This window comes from Squalius cephalus, assembly GCF_949319135.1.
Source record: "Squalius cephalus genome assembly, chromosome: 4".
NCBI lineage: Eukaryota > Metazoa > Chordata > Actinopteri > Cypriniformes > Leuciscidae > Squalius > Squalius cephalus.
Genome location: NC_137125.1, coordinates 20,884,337 through 20,906,345, shown reverse-complemented (window position 1 = coordinate 20,906,345; position 22,009 = coordinate 20,884,337). Strand labels below are relative to the sequence as shown.

The 22,009-nt window shown below is 42.2% G+C and overlaps 1 protein-coding gene across 2 annotated transcripts; it reads left to right on the top strand.

The window, feature by feature from the left end:
- Nucleotides 1-708: 708 nt before the first annotated feature.
- Nucleotides 709-12,808, top strand: LOC307157359 (uncharacterized protein). 2 transcript variants are annotated; one of them, XM_079869253.1, is made up of 3 exons: nucleotides 709-776; nucleotides 1,508-1,716; nucleotides 11,153-12,808. In XM_079869253.1, exons 2-3 carry the CDS (start codon nucleotides 1,569-1,571, stop codon nucleotides 12,367-12,369), a joined length of 1,365 nt encoding a protein of 454 aa, XP_079725379.1. In that variant the 5' UTR covers nucleotides 709-776; nucleotides 1,508-1,568; the 3' UTR covers nucleotides 12,370-12,808. The 2 variants fall into 2 exon arrangements, with proteins under 2 accessions (XP_079725379.1, XP_079725378.1); XM_079869252.1 differs by lacking the exon at nucleotides 709-776 and having other exon boundaries at nucleotides 1,505-1,716; nucleotides 11,153-12,725.
- Nucleotides 12,809-22,009: the final 9,201 nt, after the last annotated feature.

Here is a 22,009-nt window from a genome sequence, read left to right as displayed (position 1 = left end):
TTTAAGTACAGATAACATCATAAGAATGTGAGGAAACATTCCAGGATTTTTCTCAATATAGTGGACTTCAATGGGGGTACAACACATCGTAATCACATTGAAAGGTCACGTGTGACGTCTACAAACCACATGTGCAAAGACTAAGTCAAACAGCATTTACAAAATAAATAAAAGGTAAAACGATGATTTTAAAGTTGGAGGAGAAAATGAGATTGAGTTTTTCGCCCTACCCTACATTTTTGAAACGGAACACACAGTAACCATTTTAAGTACTCCATTCAGACAGACATGCACTTTAACCAAATAAAGTTGAAATTTGATTTTATTTAATGCCCCAATATTGTGGCGATATTGAGATGAAATAAGACAAATATATCTAATAGTTAGATCCCACATTGAGATCAGACATTTTGATCTACAAATTCCTAGTTTAAAATATTGTTAAGTGTTTTTTTTTGTTTTGTTTTTTACAACCCTTTATAATATGAAGACCAAGATTATTGACCTCATGCTTGTCTGAATATCATTCACGCTGGCTTATATTTTGGTAAGAATTTCTGAAAAAAATCGTAGTGGCATTGATAGAATTTGGAATCTCTGAATCTTAAATTAATATTTGAATGTGTTTTATTAATATTTGAATGTGTTTTATTGTATGCATATTTCAAATATTTCATAGTTGTAGCGTGCATACAGGACTTTTATTTTGGTGTGTTGATGTGATGTCATAAAGCTGCGCCCCACTCCTACATCTGATGAGATTCGACTGCAGAAAGGTTTGTGGTTTTGCCCATTTTAAGTGTTTAAATTAAAGCAACCCGTTCAAACAGTTTATACAATGAAATAAAATAATTACTGGTTAATGTAACATTGTGTATGTAATAACACGGATGAACGTTGTTTTTATGGGTAAAGAGCATTCATGCATGAGTTACTAAATGAGTCATTTTGCTCCCTTTATCGTGAATCAGTTTACAAATTTAGATACTATATACAAATTTAGTTTGTATGATTTTTGTTCTTTTATTAATTTGTTTAGTTTTGAGTGGTTTTTGTTTAATCGGGTGATTTAAGTTAAGTCACTTTTATTTATATAGAACTTTTTACAATTCAAAGCAGCTTTACTGTGATAATAAAATAATGCAATAAAGTTTGTTTCTACTGTACAGCAGATCTAGAAGAATATAGCGTCGTAGTCCAGCTTAAGTTAAGTTCAGTGATGGTTCTTTTTTGATGGTTCAATAAAATTTATATATATAGCTGCGCTGGAGAAAACTGATGTTATTGTCTAGTTCAGTTCTAATATAATGGTGTAAAAACAGGCAGATTAATAATATTGTTGAATATTATAAGTGTCCCTAACTAAGCAAGCCAAAAGCAACAAAGGCCATTAACTCTCACTCTGACTGACCCTCTTACCAGTTCACTGATCTAGAGCTGATTGAGACGCACACAGACATTTAGTGTGGATTTATTTTTCTCTGTTAATTATTCTCATCTTAAACAGGACAAACACACAGAAAAACTCCTGGTGAAGTGACTGAGATCCACGTGACACTATTATAAAGATGGCGTTTATTAAAGAGGAGAGGGAAGACTTGAAACAAGAAGATATTGAGGAACAAACAAAGATGGCATTTATTAAAAAGGAGAATGAAGACATTAAGATTGAAGAAACATTCAGTCTGAAACATGAAGATACTGAAGAACAAACAGGTTGGTTTCATTCTCAAAACTGAATTTAGTCATTTGATCCTTATTAAAATGTCCAGCTCTACAGAAATGAATGATATTTTTGAAGAATGTCTAATGAGTGTCCTTATTGAGGTGGTTTTATTTTTTCGGGTCACCTCATGTGGACGGACATGTTGAGATTACGTGACCAGACAAATGCTAATGTTGCCTTCCACCTGAGAAGATCAGACTTCCATTTGTTGTTACGACACGCTTTAAACTAGGAAAAATAATACAGAAGAAGCCTTTTACAGTACAATTACTTATGACATTAAACCCAAAATCAACTTCTAATTTGAAAACACTGAAAACCATATTACTTAATTTTACACCAGTATCAAACAAAATCCTTATTTTGTATAAATCAGATACAATGTTTGTATATTTTCCTAATATTTGGCAAAAAAAAAAGAACATTATTTGAAAATGATTTTCCTTGAAATTAACTAGTAACGTATCTGCCATTGCCACTAGCCCTGGACAGGCTCAGACTACAGATCATGGTGGGCTATTTGAAACCCCAATACCAAGAAAGGTTACTCACTACAATATGGTGCAAACGTAACTTTACGTTTTTAGTAGTTTAGGCTACTTTGATATCAAGTTTTGCTGGTTAGATTTGTCCTTGACAGGGTACAAGAGGACCTTAAATCTAAAACATGAAATCCCTGAAATTTTGTTCAAAAGAAATAATTGTAAATTAAATACTAGGGAATTAATCTAAAATAGGAAGCGTACAAAGACGGTAGAGCTGGAATCCATATCATGGTATTTTTCAAAATGATACTGGTTTCACGGTATATGATGATATATATATTATTTTTTTCAAGCATGACTGGGTGTTAACCACATTTTCTACTGATTGAGAGAGGCAATACTGCAGTAGATTGCCCTATTTTACTGTCATGAGTGAATATTGTAGAAAAAAATCCACACTAGTATTAATACAGGTTTGCAAGGCTGTTTATAAAGAGGTGCAGCAGGAGGCGCTTCAGGAGTGGCAGAAACAGCGGTTTCCCTGGTAAAAGCATACACAAAGCAACGCTCATAAACGCTGCTTTATCAGGAAAGATAAAGAAAGATTGAATGGAACTGGCTGTGTTTATAAAAGTTTTGATGTTATTTTCATTTAAAGTTACATTAATATAAAAACTCGTGTGCCGCGTTTGACTTTGAAACATGCTCATGTTTATTCAACAATGTCAAAGCCTTTTGGAAAATCTATTTGAGGTGGGTAGTGTTGATATTGTGAACCAATGGGAAACAGTGTAATATAATTTGACAGCCATCAATTATAGTTTAACCTATCTAACTTCACCTTAGTAACACACAAAGCTGTGCATCACCACAGTGAACAGAGAAAAGACCCTCTCTCACAGTGTTGCGCCGCGTTCCCAACGTTGTTAAAGTGGCATACACTGGAATTGCGGTATATTAAAAATTCATATAATAACAAAAATAAACATAGGTATTCGGTATGACCCGATATACCGCCCACGCCCAGCACTATGCCATGTGTATTTACATAACTGGTGATGATTGATGATGATATGCTGATTTGAAATGGACAGTTCTGTCAAAGCATTTTTGTCTTCAGCTATTATTTTACACAGATTTACAAGCGGTTGAGAGATCGGGAATGATAAATCGTGTTCTGCAATGAATGTGCACACGCGTATTCTCAAGTCAAGTCAACACGGTCAGTCATTGACGCCGGTACGTCAGCTCTGGTTGCTGCTCCCAGTAGTCGTGTTGTGTTTTGGATAGAGCGGACATTTTTAAATCGCTAACTTAAAGGCAAACGTAAAATGTGCGCATCCGCCCGGGCATTCATAATGGTGCGGAGGAGCACTGATTTGTTGTTGTGTTTTTCATTAAGAATAATAGGCTAATGAACTAACCAATAAAGCAATCCGCCCCGAATTGGCACTAATTTGAGAATGAGAATATAATCAATATGCGTTGCCTGAACCACATTTGTGTGGCTATAATGTTTAAGATTTCTTTAAATAAAAACAAAAAGAGGCAGTGTGGTGTTTTATAACATATTTCATTTTATTGTTGCCTAAATGTACATACAGAGCTAACCGGAGTAGCAGAGCGAGATGAGTGAAGCTTTGAAGAACACGCTGTTCCATTTGGAGAATTACTCTCCAGTGTCCTTCTCCTGAGTTGGACAAAACTTTGCGTACTTGGTATTGAGAAACGCCTAATGTCGGCGCTTGTGTTCTTGTGACAAACATGCTGAGAAGCAAGAACAAGATCTGCTGTATGTCATCCATTGTTGTTTACTATGTCGCTTTTTTCTTCACGTGAAAATTACATTGATCGCTTCTTTCTGGTATAGGCTACACCACACCTATCAAGTAAGGGTACTGTTGGCGGTGGAAATGCAAGCCGGATCAGGGTTTACCATCCCAAAGCGTACCGTACAGTACCGTACCGCACCGCTCGGTGGAAACAAGCCATTAGATAGGATCATAAAATGGCCAATATATCGGGAGACAAATGGAGTTGGTCAGACATGATTTTGACCACTTAAGTTTTGTTTTGTAGAAAACCTTGCTTTAAAGTGAATTTCATTTTGTATAAATTGTATCTTTATTTTAATCAATGTTTCACGTGCCGGCGCGTGTAATATGTGATTAGACTAATGGCTTAAATGAACTACTAGTCGACTAGAAAAAACTTTAGTTGTGCACGGGCAGCCCTAATTGAATGCGTTTTTGATTTATGTCGACTACATAAACATATCAATGTTGAGAAAGCAATCACGATACTAGCTTTAAAGGTGTAGTATGTAAGAATGACAACTAGTGGTCAAAATAGGCACTGTAGTCGAATAGGCTCGCTGACGAGGGGCTGACAAGGGGCCTGCTGGCGCCCCAGCAGAAACCATTCATCCAGAAAGCTGCATGTGGGTTCCTTAGGGGTAGCCGGGTCTGAGTTCCTCAATGGCCTTAGAAAGAACATGGAATAACTCTGTGTCCAGTCAAGCTCTGCCATCGCTCTGGTCTCTAGACGGCATAGGGGCAGGTTCATCCAATGAGCCAGACCAATCCTTTGTGTCAAAAAGCTGCCAATGACATTGTGTCATTGTGAAGATCCTCTTCAGATCTGTCGAACGAGACTAGGCCACTCGCTTCACACGAGGGTCTGCACGGGTTAAAATCACAGGAGACATCTCTCCTTGTGAAGATAGTGAGGCATGCAGAATCTTCCGGTTTGGAACCACTGAGCCCCAATTTGCCACCCCCAATTTAAAATAAATTTTATTCCATATTTTTTGTTAAAGATGGACTGGTCATGGACTGGATTATTTTATTATTTTATGTTTCCTTGGGTGCCCTTACAATGTTAGTATGATTTTAACAGCAAAAATTGTCAAAATGAAGAAACAAAAGCATTTTTCCAAGCCTGATTTTAGCCTCTGATTTGAATGCTCTGTTTTAAGGGGCGTGTCTGTGTGCAACTTCAGTGTAAACGCCCGCTGCTGTGTTTGGCTGACATGTTTGCATATGAAATAGCTAGTATTATATGTGGAACTCTCTCTCTAAAACTTTTACTACATTTTTACTATTACAGCTATCGAGATTAAGGAATCGTGAAAAGTATTGGTTGCAGTGATGAGCATTAAGCTGATGTCAGACAGTCTGTTGATCGCGTATGAAAAGATCTTATCATTGCAACGCAATTTCTGCACTCTCACAAATGCTTTCACCAGAGGTGTAAAGTCCAGGGGTCAGAAAGTAAAAGTCCTGCCATATGTTTATTCCACCCATGAACTCAGTCAGATGATTTCACTTATTAGTTCTATCTCCTGGCTGAAAAGCTGTGCTAGCAAATCCAAGTGATTGGAACATAATACTGAGGAGGACATTTACTTTCTGAACCTGGACTTTACACCTCTGGCTTACACCGTGACCAAATAACAAATAGCTTTGTTGTACTGTACATTGTAACAGCATCATGATTTTGTGATGATTTATTTCAACGTGTTTTGGCAAGTGTCCAGATAAACTTGTGCTGTTTGATTGACAGCTTGGGCGATTGGAAAGGGAGCGTTCTTTGAATGCTTTCTTTATATAATTTAATCACAGTTTAAATAAGATTATTTTCATCCTAATAAGAGAAACGACGTGAAGTTGATTGTTTAGTCACTGGCTTGATCACCGATTACAGTATCAGCAAAAGCAGCAGTTGAGGCCGGAAGAGAAGAGCTAAGAGAGGGGAGGGCTAGCAAAGAGGCCTTTTAAAGTTTGACAAAGGTCCCACCTTGCAGGGCTGGCTCAACCAATCAGAAAGGGGGAATTTCTGAGGGGAGTTTCCTCTGTGGGGAGGATTTATGACGCTATCTCAAGTGTTGTTAGACATCTGCCTTACCTCTTTTCTATTCATTAATGCTCAGATATAACAAACCCACACTGCATTCTAAGAGAAGGTGATGTACAGGTGCTGGTCATATAATTAGAATATCATCAAAAAGTTGATTTATTTCAGTTATTCCATTCAAAAAATGAAACTTGTATATTATATAGACTCATTACATGCAAAGTGAGATATTTCAAGCCTTTATTTGTTATAATTTTGATGATTATGGCTTACAGCTTGTGAAAACCACAAAATCAAAATCTCAGAAAATTAGAATATTACATGAAATCACACAGTAATTACACAGTAATCCCATGGTCATTGAACCAGGTTTTGGTTATTTTGGCAGTGTGGGCAGGTGCAAATCCTGCTGGAAAATGAAGTCAGCATCTCCATAAAGCTTGTCTGCTGAAGGAAGCATGAAGTGCTCTGGAAATGTCCTGGTAGACGGCTGCGTTGAGTGGACAGCACAGTGGACCAACACCAGCCGATGACATGGCTCCCCAAACCAACACAGACTGTGGAAACTTCACACTGGACTTCAAGCATCTTGGATTGTGTGCCTCTCCATTCTTCCTCCAGACTCTGGGACCTTGGTTTCCAAATGAGATGCAAAATTTGCTCTCATCAGAAAAGAGGACTTTGGATTTAATAAAGCACAGTGGACCAGAGTCAACACAGCCGTCTACCAGGACATTTTCAGAGCACTTCATGCTTCCTTCATTTTCCAGAAGGATTTGCACCTGCCCACACTGCCAAAAGAACCAAAACCTGGTTCAATGACCATGGTATCACTGTGTAATTACTGTGTGATTTCATGTAATAATCAAATTTTCTGAGATTTTGATTTTGTGGTTTTCACAAGCTGTAAGCCATAATCATCAAAATTATATCAAATAAAGGCTTGAGATATCTCACTTTGCATGTAATGAGTCTATATAATATACAAGTTTCACTTTTTTTAACGGAATTACTGAAATAAATCAACTTTTTGATGATATTCTAATTATATGACCAGCCAGAGCCGTCGCATAGACTGTGCGAACTGTGCAACCGCACAGAGCCTCGCGCCACTAGGGGGCCTCGCAATCCTGCTGGTTTTTTTTTTGTTTTTTTTTTACTTGTTTTTTTTTTTTTTTTTGTCCACCACTTTTTAAAACATCTCGCGGCACGAATATAACAATTCTACAAATAAAACATCTCCAGTTAACTGGCAGAGCATTCATTTCGTTCGTTTTTTAAATAAGAGACAATCTAGCGCGGAAATGTTTTTTAAATCAAGTGATCAAAGTGCTCGTTGCCGCTGCGATCAGTGGCGCAGATACAGTGTTTTCTCGTGTGGCTCGCACACTGTCTTCACTCGGACACGCGCTTCAATCCGTTGACGATACTCTCTTCGTTCTGGTGAAATCACAAAACATAATGCACACAAATGTGTCCCTGCTTGATATACAACCACTGATGAACATAATCGGTTTTGATGAGGGAAAAAACTATACGATAAAAAATATACTACACAAGGGAGGACTAGAACCGAGAACCTCTGACACGATAGGCGAAAGTTCTACCACTGGACCATTAAGGTACATGTTGTTTCCCAAATGTTGTTTGACATGATGTACAGCCACTCATTGCACATTTGATTTTTTCCCTCTAAATAAATAGCAAAAAGTCATAGCTGACTCTGAGACTATGTGCATGATTATGCTGTATTATTCTACTTGATAAAAACATATTGCAGCGAGATTATGCGTGCAATAGAACTAGAACAGCTACGTCCGTCCGTGTGACTGTTATTCATGCGCAATTGAACATCCACATCAAAGAGCAGCGCCTCGCATTTCAATTTCGCACAGGGCCTCGCACCCCACCTGCGACGGCAAAGTGTGAGTCATTAAATGAGGATTAATTAGATAGGAGACATGATACAGGTAAGGTTACATTGACCGTTGGTTGGTTGTATAATAAAATACATACCATAGTATATACATAATAGTACACAAGACAGTCAATCATTCACACAGTTTCTGGGATGCATGTTCATTTATAGATCAGTTTGTCTATGATTAATGCAGCAAAGTCTGTATTAAAGATTGTTTCTGTCTTCCCATTGTCTCTCTATTGAGCATGTGGCCACATTCTTTTACACTCATAAAACCAACTTATCTGATCGTGGTAGGACCTTCTTGCCCTGTTTGGGGGATGGGACCACAGATCCCAGAGTGAAGTTTAACCCTCTGGGGTCTGAGCTGTTTTCTGGGCCCTGGAGGTGTTCTGACATGCTCTGACATTTGTGCTTATTTCTGTTACTTGTGACATTTTCATGGCTAAAGTCTGATTACACTGTATTCAGCACAAAATCTGCTACAATAATATATCAGCAGCAAGTATATAAAAGTTTGTAGTTTTGAGATAATAACATTTATGCGTGGTTTGTGAAAAAACAATTGTCACTGAAATAAGCTCATGAAACCCATACTGATTATTTCTTCACAAGACTTTTGAAAATTGTATGACGTAGCCTAGAATATTTGCTTCAAAACTATGTGAAAATCACCCTGACTGCTCATTCAGAGAAGACAATATATTGATTTAAAAATTTTACGACGTGTTTTGTGTGAAAAAGCCTTATGCGGGGAGCTCATTAATATGTAAGCTTTTCTCACCTGAGAAAGACAAAGAACCTCCCCTAACGGCCCTATTAGGAGCTATCAGGCACTGTCATTCTGAGCAACCTTGCACAAAGAATGAGGAGATTTAAAAAAGAATGGCTTTTTGATTGTTTTTAATTTATTTACAACACAACATAATCCAAAGATACACAAATGACAAAAAAAACAACAACACATTATTTAACACACTGAACTAAAGACAGAGACTTGAACTGTCACACACCTTTGTGCCATTCCTGAAACATAGTACATACCTTTCATTTCCATGGTGTTTGATTTTTCACTTTAGCATGTTCATGTATGGAGACTTATGTGAATGTTGAAGTCAGCAGGACTTATTCAGTGGCATCTTGTTCCTCTAAAAACAACAACAACAAAACAGCTGTGAACATGCTGATATCAAGAGAAATTATGCTGCACAATTTGGGGAATACATTTTTAGATTTTTCAGGTTAAAATAGCTTTTTAAAATGTACAGAATACACACACACACACACACACACATATATATATATATATATATATTAGCCTACTTTTACCATGCTGTGTTTTATTATAGAATATAAAAACATCCTCGTGTCGAACATGTATACAAGCACTGAAAGGTTGCCTACCAGTTCACATTTCATGTTTCTGTCTATATATAGGCCTACATATAGGCTACATATATGACATTAGGCTTAGTTCATGTTTTTACTCCAAACTCATTTCATAACATACATTTTAATCTGGCACGACCAGTTTAACATGTCTTACCTTAAAAATCGTCTCATCTTCAAATCGCGTTCTTCTGAGGTAAATCCGAGGTAAATTCAAGGTAAACAGCACAGCACAGCACAGCTTACATTCGTCCAAACTCGATGAAAGCAGAGAGGAGTAAGTTACGAAGTCTCTGCTTCTTTGTTTTGAGGTGATGAGGGCGTTTACAGGTCTGCGTTTCTCCGCATGGATCATTTGCATGTCAATCGCTCGTGCGCGCGTGGGTGTGGTCACATTATAGTTAATTAGGACGCGTTTGAGAAACTGTACATGCCGCTGCTTTCGTATGGATTACTTAAAAATATAATATTTGTTTTTTATATAATTTACATACTTTAAAAATAGAGATTCCAAGCGTTGTATAGACATGCGTTTTAAGTCTGTGTGACAAACATTCGCTGAGTAACAGGTCATTTTCTGTCGCGTTTCAGAATGAGTTTCACATTGAGAGAGACGGCAGAACGCGCATCATGTTTATTTTCTTTGTTTTACGGAAAACACAACATTTTGTTTTTATTATGAGTGTACACAAATAAAAGAAGACATTTAACAGCTTTGAATGATGTACAACACAAGTATGTAAAATCAAAATCAACAGAGTATTTTGCACTGATAAAAAAAAAAACGAGCAGATCACGCCGGCGTGATTGCCGACCTCAGGGGGTTAAAGATTTTTTTGGTACATATACCAAACAATTGTGTCTGATTTGTCTCAGTCGTTACATTTCAGAAGGAAAGTTAGTGATCCTTTGTCTTCTAGTGGGTGTTTTGCATAAATTAGATTAGTTGAGGGAAGAACTTTCAAGATTCTTATAAGAGTAATAAATAACACAGTTATAAAAATACGTATGGTTTTCTGAATGAGCATGTAAATGCACATTCAGAAAATTAAAATTGCAGCTCATAGATGCTAAATGCTTTACATGTGATATTTTACCTACCGTAAGCAATTCTAAAACATTATTTCAAAAGGGTGTGAATTAATCCATAGGCAAAAACAATACAAAAGGAAAATCTAGATATGGGGAACTTGGATATGTTTATCTATTTCTCAAGTGTAGAAATTGTGTTTTTGCTGCTATGGTAACCAGTACCTGGTTTGAGGTTTACGGAGTTGAAGTATAACTCGTAGTTTGCTTGTTGGGTGAGGGGTATTGTTAGTCTGGCTGTAACCAGACCAAGCTCAATCTTTTAAGATTGAACATTAGTCTGGGCAGTCTGCTCTGTATTTTCTACTGCACAAGAGGCGTGATCAACGGGCATAGTTCAAATGACTCTGTAGGCAATTGGATAGTCCTTCAACCAATCAGACCAACAATCCGAGTGACGTACTTTGAGCGACACAAAAACTCCAGGTAGGAAACGTGTCGTCAAATGTCGAAATCAAATCGCCGGCAGATCGGGCTGGGTTTACCCAGTCTAGGGTATTGTGGATTATTTATCAGATATAGTAAATAGTTGTGTGTCTAATATGTCTCAGCCACTACACATTTAACACCTTTTCAAGTGGGTATGCGATCTAGTTGTATGTTGGTTTTAATGCTTTACATGTTTTAATGTCTGTTGCTTTGTGCCATTAAACTGGGGTTAACTTTTATTTGTCTTGTTTGCCTTAGACCTGATGGCGCTGAAAGAGGAGAATCAAGTACTGAATGAAATGGAAGAGAAAGATCAATATGAGAATCATCATGGTTTCACAACTGAAGAAAAATATTTTAGTTGCTCACAGACTGAAAAGACTTCATCACAAGAAAAAGATCAAAAGACAGAAACTAAAAGTTATTTCACCTGCCAACACTGTGGAGACACATTCACTCGAAAAGCAAGCCTTAATAGTCACATGAGCATTCACAATAAAGAGAAGGGTTACACCTGCTATCATTGTGAAAAGAGTTTTGATCAACTTCATGACCTTAAAGTCCACATGGAAGATCACAAGGGAAATAAGCCATGCATCTGCCCACAGTGTGGAAAGAGATTCAGACAAAAAGGACACCTTAATAACCACATGGAGATTCACAATAAAGGGCAGCATTACCCCTGCCAACTGTGTGGAAAGAGTTTCAGTCAGCATAAAAACCTTGAAGTCCACATGGAAGTTCACATGGGCAAGAAGCCGTATACCTGCCAACAGTGTGGAAAACGATTCAACCGAAAAGGAAACCTTAAAAACCATGTGAGCATTCACATTGGAGAGAAGCCTTACACCTGCAAACAGCGTGGAAAGAGTTTTGCTCAACATGGAAACCTTAAAGACCACATGAGATCTCACTCTGGAGAGAAACCCTACACATGTCCTCAGTGTAGAAAGAGTTTCAGTCAACATGGAAGCCTTGAAGTCCACATGAAAGTTCACACTGCAGAGAACCCTTACACCTGCAAACAATGTGGAAAGAGTTTTGATCAACATGGAGACCTTAAAGTCCACATGAGATCTCACTCTGGAGAGAAACCCTACAAATGCCCTCTGTGTGGAAAGAGTTTCAGTCAACATGGAAACCTTGACGTCCACATGAGAGTTCATACTGGAGAGAAGCCTTTCTCTTGCAAACAGTGTGGTAAGAGTTTCAACCGAAAAGGAAACCTTGACATGCACATGGTAGTTCACACTGGAGAGAGCCCTTACACCTGCGATGAGTGTGGAATAAGTTTTACTATGAAAGGGAACTTTAAAAGGCACATGGTGATTCACACTGGAGAGAAGCCGTTCACCTGCCTACAGTGTGGACAAAGTTTCAACCGAAAAGGAAACTTTAACATGCACTTGAAAACTCACACTGGAGAAAGTCGTTCATATAGAATCTCTGTGGAAAGAGTTTCAGATATAAAGTAACCTTCAAGTATGAGCAAACACTCATTAGAGAACTTTTTTTTATGTCATCAGTGTGGAATGAGTTTCAGACTGAAAACCGTCTGGTTCATGTTGTGGATATGACGGTGAGAATTTTTTCCAACCGGTTAATCAACCAGTATCAACGTTTGGGGCTCTTAAATCGCTAATTTCAAAAGAACGTAAAATGCTCACGTCCGCACTAGCATTCTTAATGGTGATGTACTCATGGCAAAAGTTATTTTCCGGTCTTTGCTTAGTGGCAGCAGACTTGGTGAATACCCCAGTGGCATTTAAATGAATATGTAAATTTGTGCATTTTCCGTTCAGTAACAAAATAAATGCGGTGAGAAAACTGTGCTGTGAATACTTGTGCTGTTGTGAGGGATTCTATTCAGGGGGTTGAATAAATTTGAGACTGCAGAAGTCATTAAGAAATCAGAAAACCTTAGTTAAGATCAAATTATTTGTTCGAGTACCATTTTGTCAAGCATAAAAAGATTCTGAGGTGTGGCAATCTTAACAGAATTTTTTATTGAATTCCCTAATTTCCTTAAGTCATCTTGAATGTTGTTAAATACAACTTGAAATATGAGAGCATCATAGAAGGTGACTTTATAAATTGGTGTTGATTCCCTAATATTTAGTTTGAAGTCACCATTATGGTGATTGATGTTCACTTTGGTTTGGCACTTGGAACTTCATTTATATTAACAATTTTCTTCCTGTCAGTGTAACAAAGTAACTTATTTGTTCTTATTGTTGCAGTCATGGTCGGCTTTCATTTCAGTTGCTTGACACCAAGGCTGTAGGACATGTGTCCTGGAGACCCACTGTCCTGTTAAATTTAGATCCAACTCACCTGGCTGCAATTTTCAAATCATCCTGAAACCCTTGATGTTCTTGTTCAGCTGTGTTTGTGTTTATAAAACCTGGTAAATAAATGGTCAAATTTGTCCATCCAGCCCAGGTATACATGGAACATAATGGAAAAGCAGCACAGAAAATACATTCTGTGTGAGCGGGTTGGTTACTGTTTTGACTTAACCAAGATCTTCTTGACACTGAGCTTCTCTATTTCTGCAATGTTTCGAATGAACAACATAGCAGCACCAAAGTGAGTTAAACTGGATAGTCATTGCATTTGAAGGATAACAAAATCATTAAAACACAACACAGTTTTTGCGTTTCAATGCAGATTTTTTTTTTTTATTTGACGAATATTTGAAATTCCATTTTTATTTTGCCATTCCATTGATTGTGTGAAACCTCCAGATGAAGGGCAAGTTGGCACAAGCCACCAAGTTTTTCAGGCAATTAAAAAGGAATATTTCGAAATGGAGAAGTTTTTCGGCATTTACAGGTCACCTGAAGTGTATAATGATAAATACATAAATAACGTAAATACAAATTTTGGTTAAGAAAATGTCACCATAGATTTCAGGTAAGGCCATTAAGACCTTCATTGAAGATCGTACTCTGTTATTAACGTAACTTCGGTTCCCTTTCGAGAATGGTCACTTCGTATTGTGTAGCTATACGCTGTGGGGAAACTCCTTTCCTCAGATTATTGAAGCCTTTTTGTAAAATGCATTGCAGCTGCACAGCTAGCACAGTGAGTGTCTGGCTCATTTATTGGCTGTGCTGTGGCAACTGCATATCCAATGGCGAGGTGCCAGAGACCGCCAAGATGGGCGTGGGTACGTCTATAATAGCACCCGAAAACGCCATTTTAGCAGGTTTAAATCGACTGAAGCGACAAACTTGCCATGTTACTATAGTGCGGCCGGCTACGCAATACTCGTTCTCTACTCTCAGGGAACCGAGGTTATGTTAGTAACAGAGTACGTTCCCTTTCAAGAATGGTCACTTCGTATCGCGTAGCTATACGCAGTGGGAACACAATATAAAACGCCACACTATAATATCGATAAGACCGGACACCGTCGGGGCTGAACATATATAGAGAATGTCAATAAGTCCATAGCCACATATATTATACCATTAAGATCGGACACAGTCGGGTCTAGATCATACAGAAAAGACCTTCGTCTGCAGGGAAGAAACCCGGAGGACCAAGCCCCATGACAAAGCCATGCCTCTAGTCAAATGGGCTCTAGTACCAATAGGGCAAGACTGACCCACTGAGGCGTATGCCAGAGAGATGGCATCCACTATCCATCTGGACAGTCTTTGCTTCGTAACTGGAGACCCCTTAGATTGGCCACCGAAGCAGCTGTTCTGACAGCTGAGAGGATTTGTCTGTTAGTTAGCATTCCGAATGGCCGTCTCATGAGGGCTTTGTTCAGATCCCTTAAGTCTAATGTGGGTCTGATGCCGCCGTCTTTTTTTGGTACTAGAAAATAGTGACTGTAAAACCCTGAGTGTTTTAGCGCTAGGGGGACTAATACAATACAATACAATACAATAAAACATGATAATAATAATAAAGCATCAGAGCAGACACATGGCATAACTGTTCTGTGCAGAGATGCAGAACAGTGGCACAAAGGCTTTATTCCTCTTTTTTTAAACCACATCAATCACAGCAAAGAATCAGAATAGTACAAATGTATGACAATGTTATACAGGTGTGAATGGGATACACAATGTTTTTTCAAGCATAGTGTCACTGTGCTGTAGAAGAGTTGTGGCAGGTGTGGACCGGTGTTTGTAGGAAGCCTCCACACCACGGCAAGGTCTTTAAAAAAACACTCACACACACACAACACTGCAAACAACTATATACACCTGCCCCAGCGAGAATGCGAAATCAGTCCGGGGCTCGACCCTGGTCCCTGTCCTTCATCTCCCTCAGCCAGTCCTTCAATGGGGAGCACCCTCACACTCTGCTGGGGCAGTGAGAGGTCCAGAAGGAGAGGCTGTGTAGCTGGAAAAGGTCCTGTTGCAGCTGCAGCAGCCGGTGGTACGGCCAGGACAGCAGCTGAGGGGGCAGGCGGTAAAGGCGCCAGTAACCGTACTGGCGCTGACAGAACAGGCACCGGTGCTGCCACAGCCGGTGCTGCTGCCAGAGTTACAGCCGCCCTTGATGCTGCTGTCATCGCCTGGCCTGTAGGCACCGCCGTTGCTGCTGCCGGAGGGCGATCCACCGCAGCTGCTGCTGGGCCCGGCACTGTTGCTGATGCTGCCGCCGCCGAACCCGCTTTCGCAGGTGGTCGTCCCTCTGCTGCAATGCCTGAAGCTAGCACAGTCCTCTCCTTCTCCCGTTCCGTCCTGGTGAACCAGAGAACGGATTTCAACGTAGTATTTTAGGTACAATTTTGAGAGCATGTCATTCAAGCATGTCATTACCATAACACTGCCCAAAGCATCAAACATACCACAGCGAGAGGGTCCTGCAGTTCAGCTCATAGAGCTGTATGGGTGCCCGAGCCATCAGCCTCTGGTGGCCCAGCACAAGGTCCCGGATGTGCTGGTACCGAAGCAGTATGCTGTCCCACCGCGATCAAGGGGGATCAAGCGGCAGAGCTGGGTGCATACTGCCTCTACCAGCCGGCTTGCGCTGGGACTGCTGGCAGGTCCAGAGGTCTGTCCGACCAGGCAGCTGCGGACAATGGACAAAAACAATGACAGATATGAGCATGATAATGAGCAACATTACATAAAGCAGCTTGTGTGTACATCAGGGATGTGGGTTCCTGACAAGCTTTCCACACCAGGTATAGTGGTGCGGCTTGGCTTCGCTGCCATGAAGCACCCCCGAGCTGGCCTGTCCCTGTAGCGGGGAGGGTAAACTACCTGGGCCCTGTCGAATGGTGACAGGGCCTCATAGAGCCTGATAAGCTCATCTACCCTCCCGCTCGACCACGGCCAGGTACCCCGGCTGGTCATCTGGTCCTCTGTAGTCCTGCAGATACACAAGCAGAGACAGAAAACAATCAGTCAGTTGGATGGAACAGAGCGCAGTTTTTGGTGATGTGAGATGCACTGCAGTCACAGACTGCAAAGAGGTGGCGTGCTTACCTCAGCAGCCTGCTGAGGATCTGGCGAGGACCGGCCAGGGGAGTGGGATACCACACTCATGCCAAGCACCCTTTGGCTGAGCTGGCCAAGGGAGTGCTGCCGGGGGCCACTGTAGGAGCGGAGCAGCGGCCAGCCCTCCTGTGCCATGGACGCCGCCCTGTCCTCGTTCCACCGTGTCAACCCCTCCAGGAGTAATGCCTGGAAGTGCCAGGGATTGGCACTTTCTCCTGAGGAGGAACACAGATGTGTTTAGTAGTTTATTCAGTGCACACAATGTGAATGACAGTGAGTCGATGACAGTGAAAGATTGACATGACAGTGAAACGTGGTCTACCTGGAATGAAGCGGTTGAGATGCAGGTGGAACGACTCCAGGGACGTGGAGCCTCGTGCACAACGGTACACCGACAGGCTGATCCCCCCTTGGTCAGCCTGCCCGTCTCGGTGTACAACTCCACGCCCGGCAGGTCCTGGATGCACTGGAGGTGGTGCCACTGCTCCGTCCAGATTTTCTGGATGCGGTCTTGGTCCAGCAGGGGAATCCCCAAAGGTTTCCTGGAGGTCACCGATCAGCCGCTCCATCTCCACCGCTCCACGCGTGCGGCAATGGAGAGCCATATCCCTGCGGCTGACGTGCCTCCACACTCCTGCATCGGACGAGAAGGTCATCCCCTGCGCCTCAAGCATCCTCTTCTTTGCGTTGAGCAACCGGGCTGCGTCCTCTGGGTCCCAAAGGAAGATGCACGAAGACAGCTGCTGCAGGAAGGGCTTATACAGCTGGTGGCTCTCATCAGGTGCCAGATGTCCAGCCGGTCCACCAGCTTGTCCCACTTCCTGAACATATCAGCTGTCTTAGATCCCCCGTGGGACGAACAACAGTCCCGGTCAACGTAGAGGAGCTGAGGCGGCTCCACCCCAGTGTCCCGATACAACCGCATTAACCCTGCAGCCATGGACAACAGCCCGGCACCCTCAGTGTCCGTGAGCACGGACATAAGCACTTGTCCGTGCTCGTTGCCAACTTTCGTTGCCCACGCTGCGGTCTAGGTGACAGCACCGGCGAGCTTCCGGGTCACCTGTTTGAAAGAATAACGCATCTCAGTAAGGCTGCACGCACATAGCCAGAGCATGATACTCTGCTTGCGCTATAGCACCACATTTACCTTCTTGGTCGAATCCATCTTCAGAACCGTTCCAAAGATGGAGGTGACCCAGGCCTTCACGTCCTCCAGGCGGGAGAAGATGTTGTGGCAGTACACCAGTAACAGCCACGCGTACTGGGGCCGGGTGGCGGTTTTGGTGGTGGGGTGCACCTGCGCACGACACCTCGCGACGTGAAGGGGTCTGTGACGCTGAGGTAGTGTATAGACTGCCGCATCCAGGCCTCTGTGTGTGCCTCACAGAGTTTCTTGTACAGCTGCGTGGCACTGTTCTCCCGAGTACGCTCACGCAGCTGGATAATTACCCGCCGGTCGCAGGCAAGCCTACAGAGGAGCACATCATGTGTTACAGAAGAGCCACACACAGACACACCGAGGGGCTGCGTGACAGTGTTCAGACAGCTACTCATAGGCGGAGTTCGACATTCGAGGCAGGGGGGGGCAAAAAAATAAAAAATCATTGTAGCAGCTGGGACCTGCATGGCCTATCAATTGGGGAACTCAGCACTAGCACATATGGACAAAACAAACATGCTAAATAAACACATCTATTTTTAACCCAAGCAAAAACAACACCGTCGCACAACAATACAATCATATTTGCAAACGGGTAGAACTTCGCATAAACAGCCACTTGACTTTGCATCGCATCTTCGTTCGGACACAATTAGGATCAATGAAATGTGGACCACTTTTGCACTGTTAAAATATTATCTTCAACCAAAACGAAAAGATTTTTTAATTTTTAAAGTTTTTCTTTACTTTTTTCAAAACACATTATAAAAACAAGTTATATTTCGCATTTTGTTGTACTTCATAAAACATTTTGAGAGGGAAAAATGAACAGTCACACAATACTCTCCACTTTTGAAACACATTGTGGCAAAGTTATATTTCGCATTTTGTTGTAGCCTACTTCATGAATCATTTAAAACATTTTGAGACACTGGAAAAATGAACAGTCACACAATACTCTCCACATTTGAAACACATTTGAATTGTGGCAATGAGAGTGATTAAAAAACAAGTTATATTTCGCATTTTGTTGTAGCCTACTTCATGAAACATTTAAAACACTTTGAGACATAATTTCACAGCAGTGTCTGTTTGCATATTGTCATCATCGGTTATATTACTGTTGTTTGTGTTGTATCCTTAGATCCCGATGACTGGCTATTTGTGTCGTTTGGAGCTCGACGTTTTAAAAATCACCTTATGTCCATATTTTGGTGTAACGAGTCCGACCAGATAACCACAATGCTATGCTAGCTGAGAATCGCTGGACTTACGTTAGCCTGTCACTTGTCACATGACCCAGAGCCCTGAATTGTTTTTTTTTTTTTACTAAAGCAGTATATGAAATCAGATTGATTAACTACCACCATTTAGTTGTTTTGTGTTATTTAAAATATTTATAATATATCTTCTTTTTTTTAAACAATGCAAATTTTCTTTGTTGAAAAAACACAATTACCCGTTTCAGCCACCGGGGGGGTAATGCTGCGATGCCCCTCTCCCAGCTGACCCACAACCTCCTGCGACCAGGCAGCTACCTTCCTCTTATACCGGCAGCACTCCAGGTACTCGGTGGCCATCAAGTACCAGCCGTCGATATCCAGGACCCTCCGGATGGTCCTGTAGAGCCCACACTTCGTGAGGGCCCTATTACAGCATGTGACACGCGAAGAAGGCAGCTGGTGAGGCGGGTGGCTGAGTATAACTCGGTCGGGGCTGAGGGGGGGTCCCACCACAGCTTGAGGTCTGTGGTGAGTTTGGATGGAGGACAATGCCAGAGGAGGTGGAGATGGAGGCCTCACCACCAGTGGGAGCGGGAGAGTCTGAAGGACCTGTACGTGAGCTTCAGACACATTCACACACAACAAAATGGCATCAGCACAATGATAGTCATGGGGCAACACACAGGCAGGCAAGACTAAGTGAGTCTGAGTGTTGATGACGTGCAGCATACCAGCAATGGTTAGTTAATCCTGTACACTGAACCTCTGTTGTGTTAAAGAGAAAGAAAGAGATCTACCTGGAACTGCAGGCCGTGCTGGTGTGGTCATCAGCTTCCTGACCTTGGCCTGCAGCTCACCTGGGACCATTGGACGCCTTCCCAGTAGGGCCGAGAACATGGGAGCAATCGGCTTGCGTGGCGGCAGCGCAGTGGAAGCAGCGACCTTGCTGGGGCCACTGCTGGTGGGGGTGCTGCTGCTTCTGGTGAGAGGTGGGGGGGTAGCAGCCGCCTCTGCCGACCGCTCCTTGTTTCGGTCCAGTATGTACTTCCTGGCTGCGTCCATTGAGGTGTCTTCCGCCGTAGCCACTTGACAAAGCTGCAAGACAATGATCAAAGATTAACACGCATATCAAGTCACAGCACCCTGTCAACAGTCCATTGCCCTTCACCACAACAGGACTTACGTCTGGTGCTTCTTCTCCTTGAAGTTGTATAGGTCCTTCAGGATGGCCTTCTTGTAGTCTCCAAAGGCAACAAGCGCCTTGCCCTCACACCCGGGCTGAGTGGCACAAGCCCGGGCCTCCTTGTGCACCTGGTGGTACCTCAGTTGCTCCGCAAAAGCAGGGTGGGCACACGAGTACCGGGCGAGTGCGTCCTTGTTGGCCATAAGGGGGCTGTCGGAGGCACTTTTCTCCCGTTCCCGCTGGTGGCTGGCAACCAACTGCGTGGTGTAGCCCACGTCGTTCTCCAGGAGCCAACGGAACGTTTGACCTTGGTACTTACCAAACTGGATGCTGTGGCAGCCCAGCACCAGCATGTGGTTACCAGGGTCACTGCCCTTGGAGACGACATGGGCTTGGGCCTCCTTCTCCACCTCCTCCAGCTTCTTGGCCCTCGCAGCAGCAGTGGTCCCGCGTGGTCCCTTAGCGGCGATGAAGGCCACCGCCTCATCAGAGGCTCGCAGGAGAAGCTGCTGCGAGGCCGACATTTTAAAGTTTGCAAAAACCATCTCTACAATGACAAGAAATGACACAGCACAGCATTAAACGAGCACTGCATTAAGCAAGCATTACAGGTTAAACTACATGTTAATTGCCATATTAACAGGAATATCACACATAAGATTAATGATATACTAGTACTACACATTCACTATTGAAATATTAACGTTAACAAATTAACATAATGTGACACAACAGGTAAATAATGACCCCAGGGTTAGCCCCCTATGCATTGGCAGCCATTAAACAAACAGGCTTATTGTTAATGCATGAAACATACACTTAAAATTTATATTTTGATTTCACGTGGTGATATTATAATCTTAAGGGCCTAAAGATACTAACTGTATGGTCTTTTCATAATTTAATTTGTTTTCAGAGATCGTCACATGTTGTAATTAAACTTGTAGCATCCTAGCTACAGTCCCATTAATTTCCAATGCAATGCATTACATTACATGTTAGCGATCTCTCAAAATGTATTTAATCTTTGATCAGACTAATTAACTATCTTTTAAATATCAAAACCAGCGACTGACGGCAAGACATAATAATACATCGACAAATTCCATGTCACTACATTGTAAAAGTACTCTGGGAAGACAATGTTATATCAGTACATTCGTAATATTCTATTTATTTTTGTCGCTCGACAAACGCCTGATAATCTGAGCTGCTGATTGGCCCAAAGCTGAAAACGCTCGATTACACTAACCGCTGATTGGCTGGCATCCAGAGACCATTGCTGGGCATAGAGCGCAAGGGGTCTGCTGGTGGCCCGGCAAAAACCAGCCGTCCAGCCCCGACTGAGAAACGAGGGTGGGGTCGACAGAGTCCGACCAATCCTCCTCAGATGTAGCAATGGAGAGGCTGTCGTCATGTTCGTCGTCCGATCCACCGAATAAGACTAGGCCCGCCACGGGATTCCCAGGCATGTGATGCCCTTCGTGTGCCCGTCAGCCTCGTGCAGATGGCATCCGCACGTGGCGCATGTAGAGCGAGGCAGTTGTAACAACACTCACGAAATTGCTCTTTTAGACTGTGTGACGCAGCGGCGAGAACACAGTAGCAGTAACAGAAAGGATATGAGTGTTGATCGCCGGATGGCCTCAGGAGAATGGCGACAGGAGAGAAGCGTCTTCCGGTGAGTGAGCTGTCTGCTGTGTTGAATGGCTCGTTCAGGCTTGATTCTACGGCAATGGTTTCAAAGGCTTGAGAGGAGACAGAGACGTGAAGTGTCGCTGAAGGAGATAAAATCTGCTAAAATGGCGATTTCGGGTACTATTATAGACGTAGCCACGCCCATCTTGGCGGTCAGAGGCGCCTCGCCATTGGATATGCAGTTGCCGCAGCACAACCAATGAGTGAGCCAGACACTCACTGTGCTAGCTGTGCAGCTGCAATACGTTTTCCAAAAAGGCTTCAATAATCTGAGGAAAGGAGTTTCCCCACTGCTTATAGCTACGCAATACGAAGTGACCGTTCTCGAAAGGGAACAACTTATAACATATATATATATAGGAGGAGGCAGATTGAAAAGGG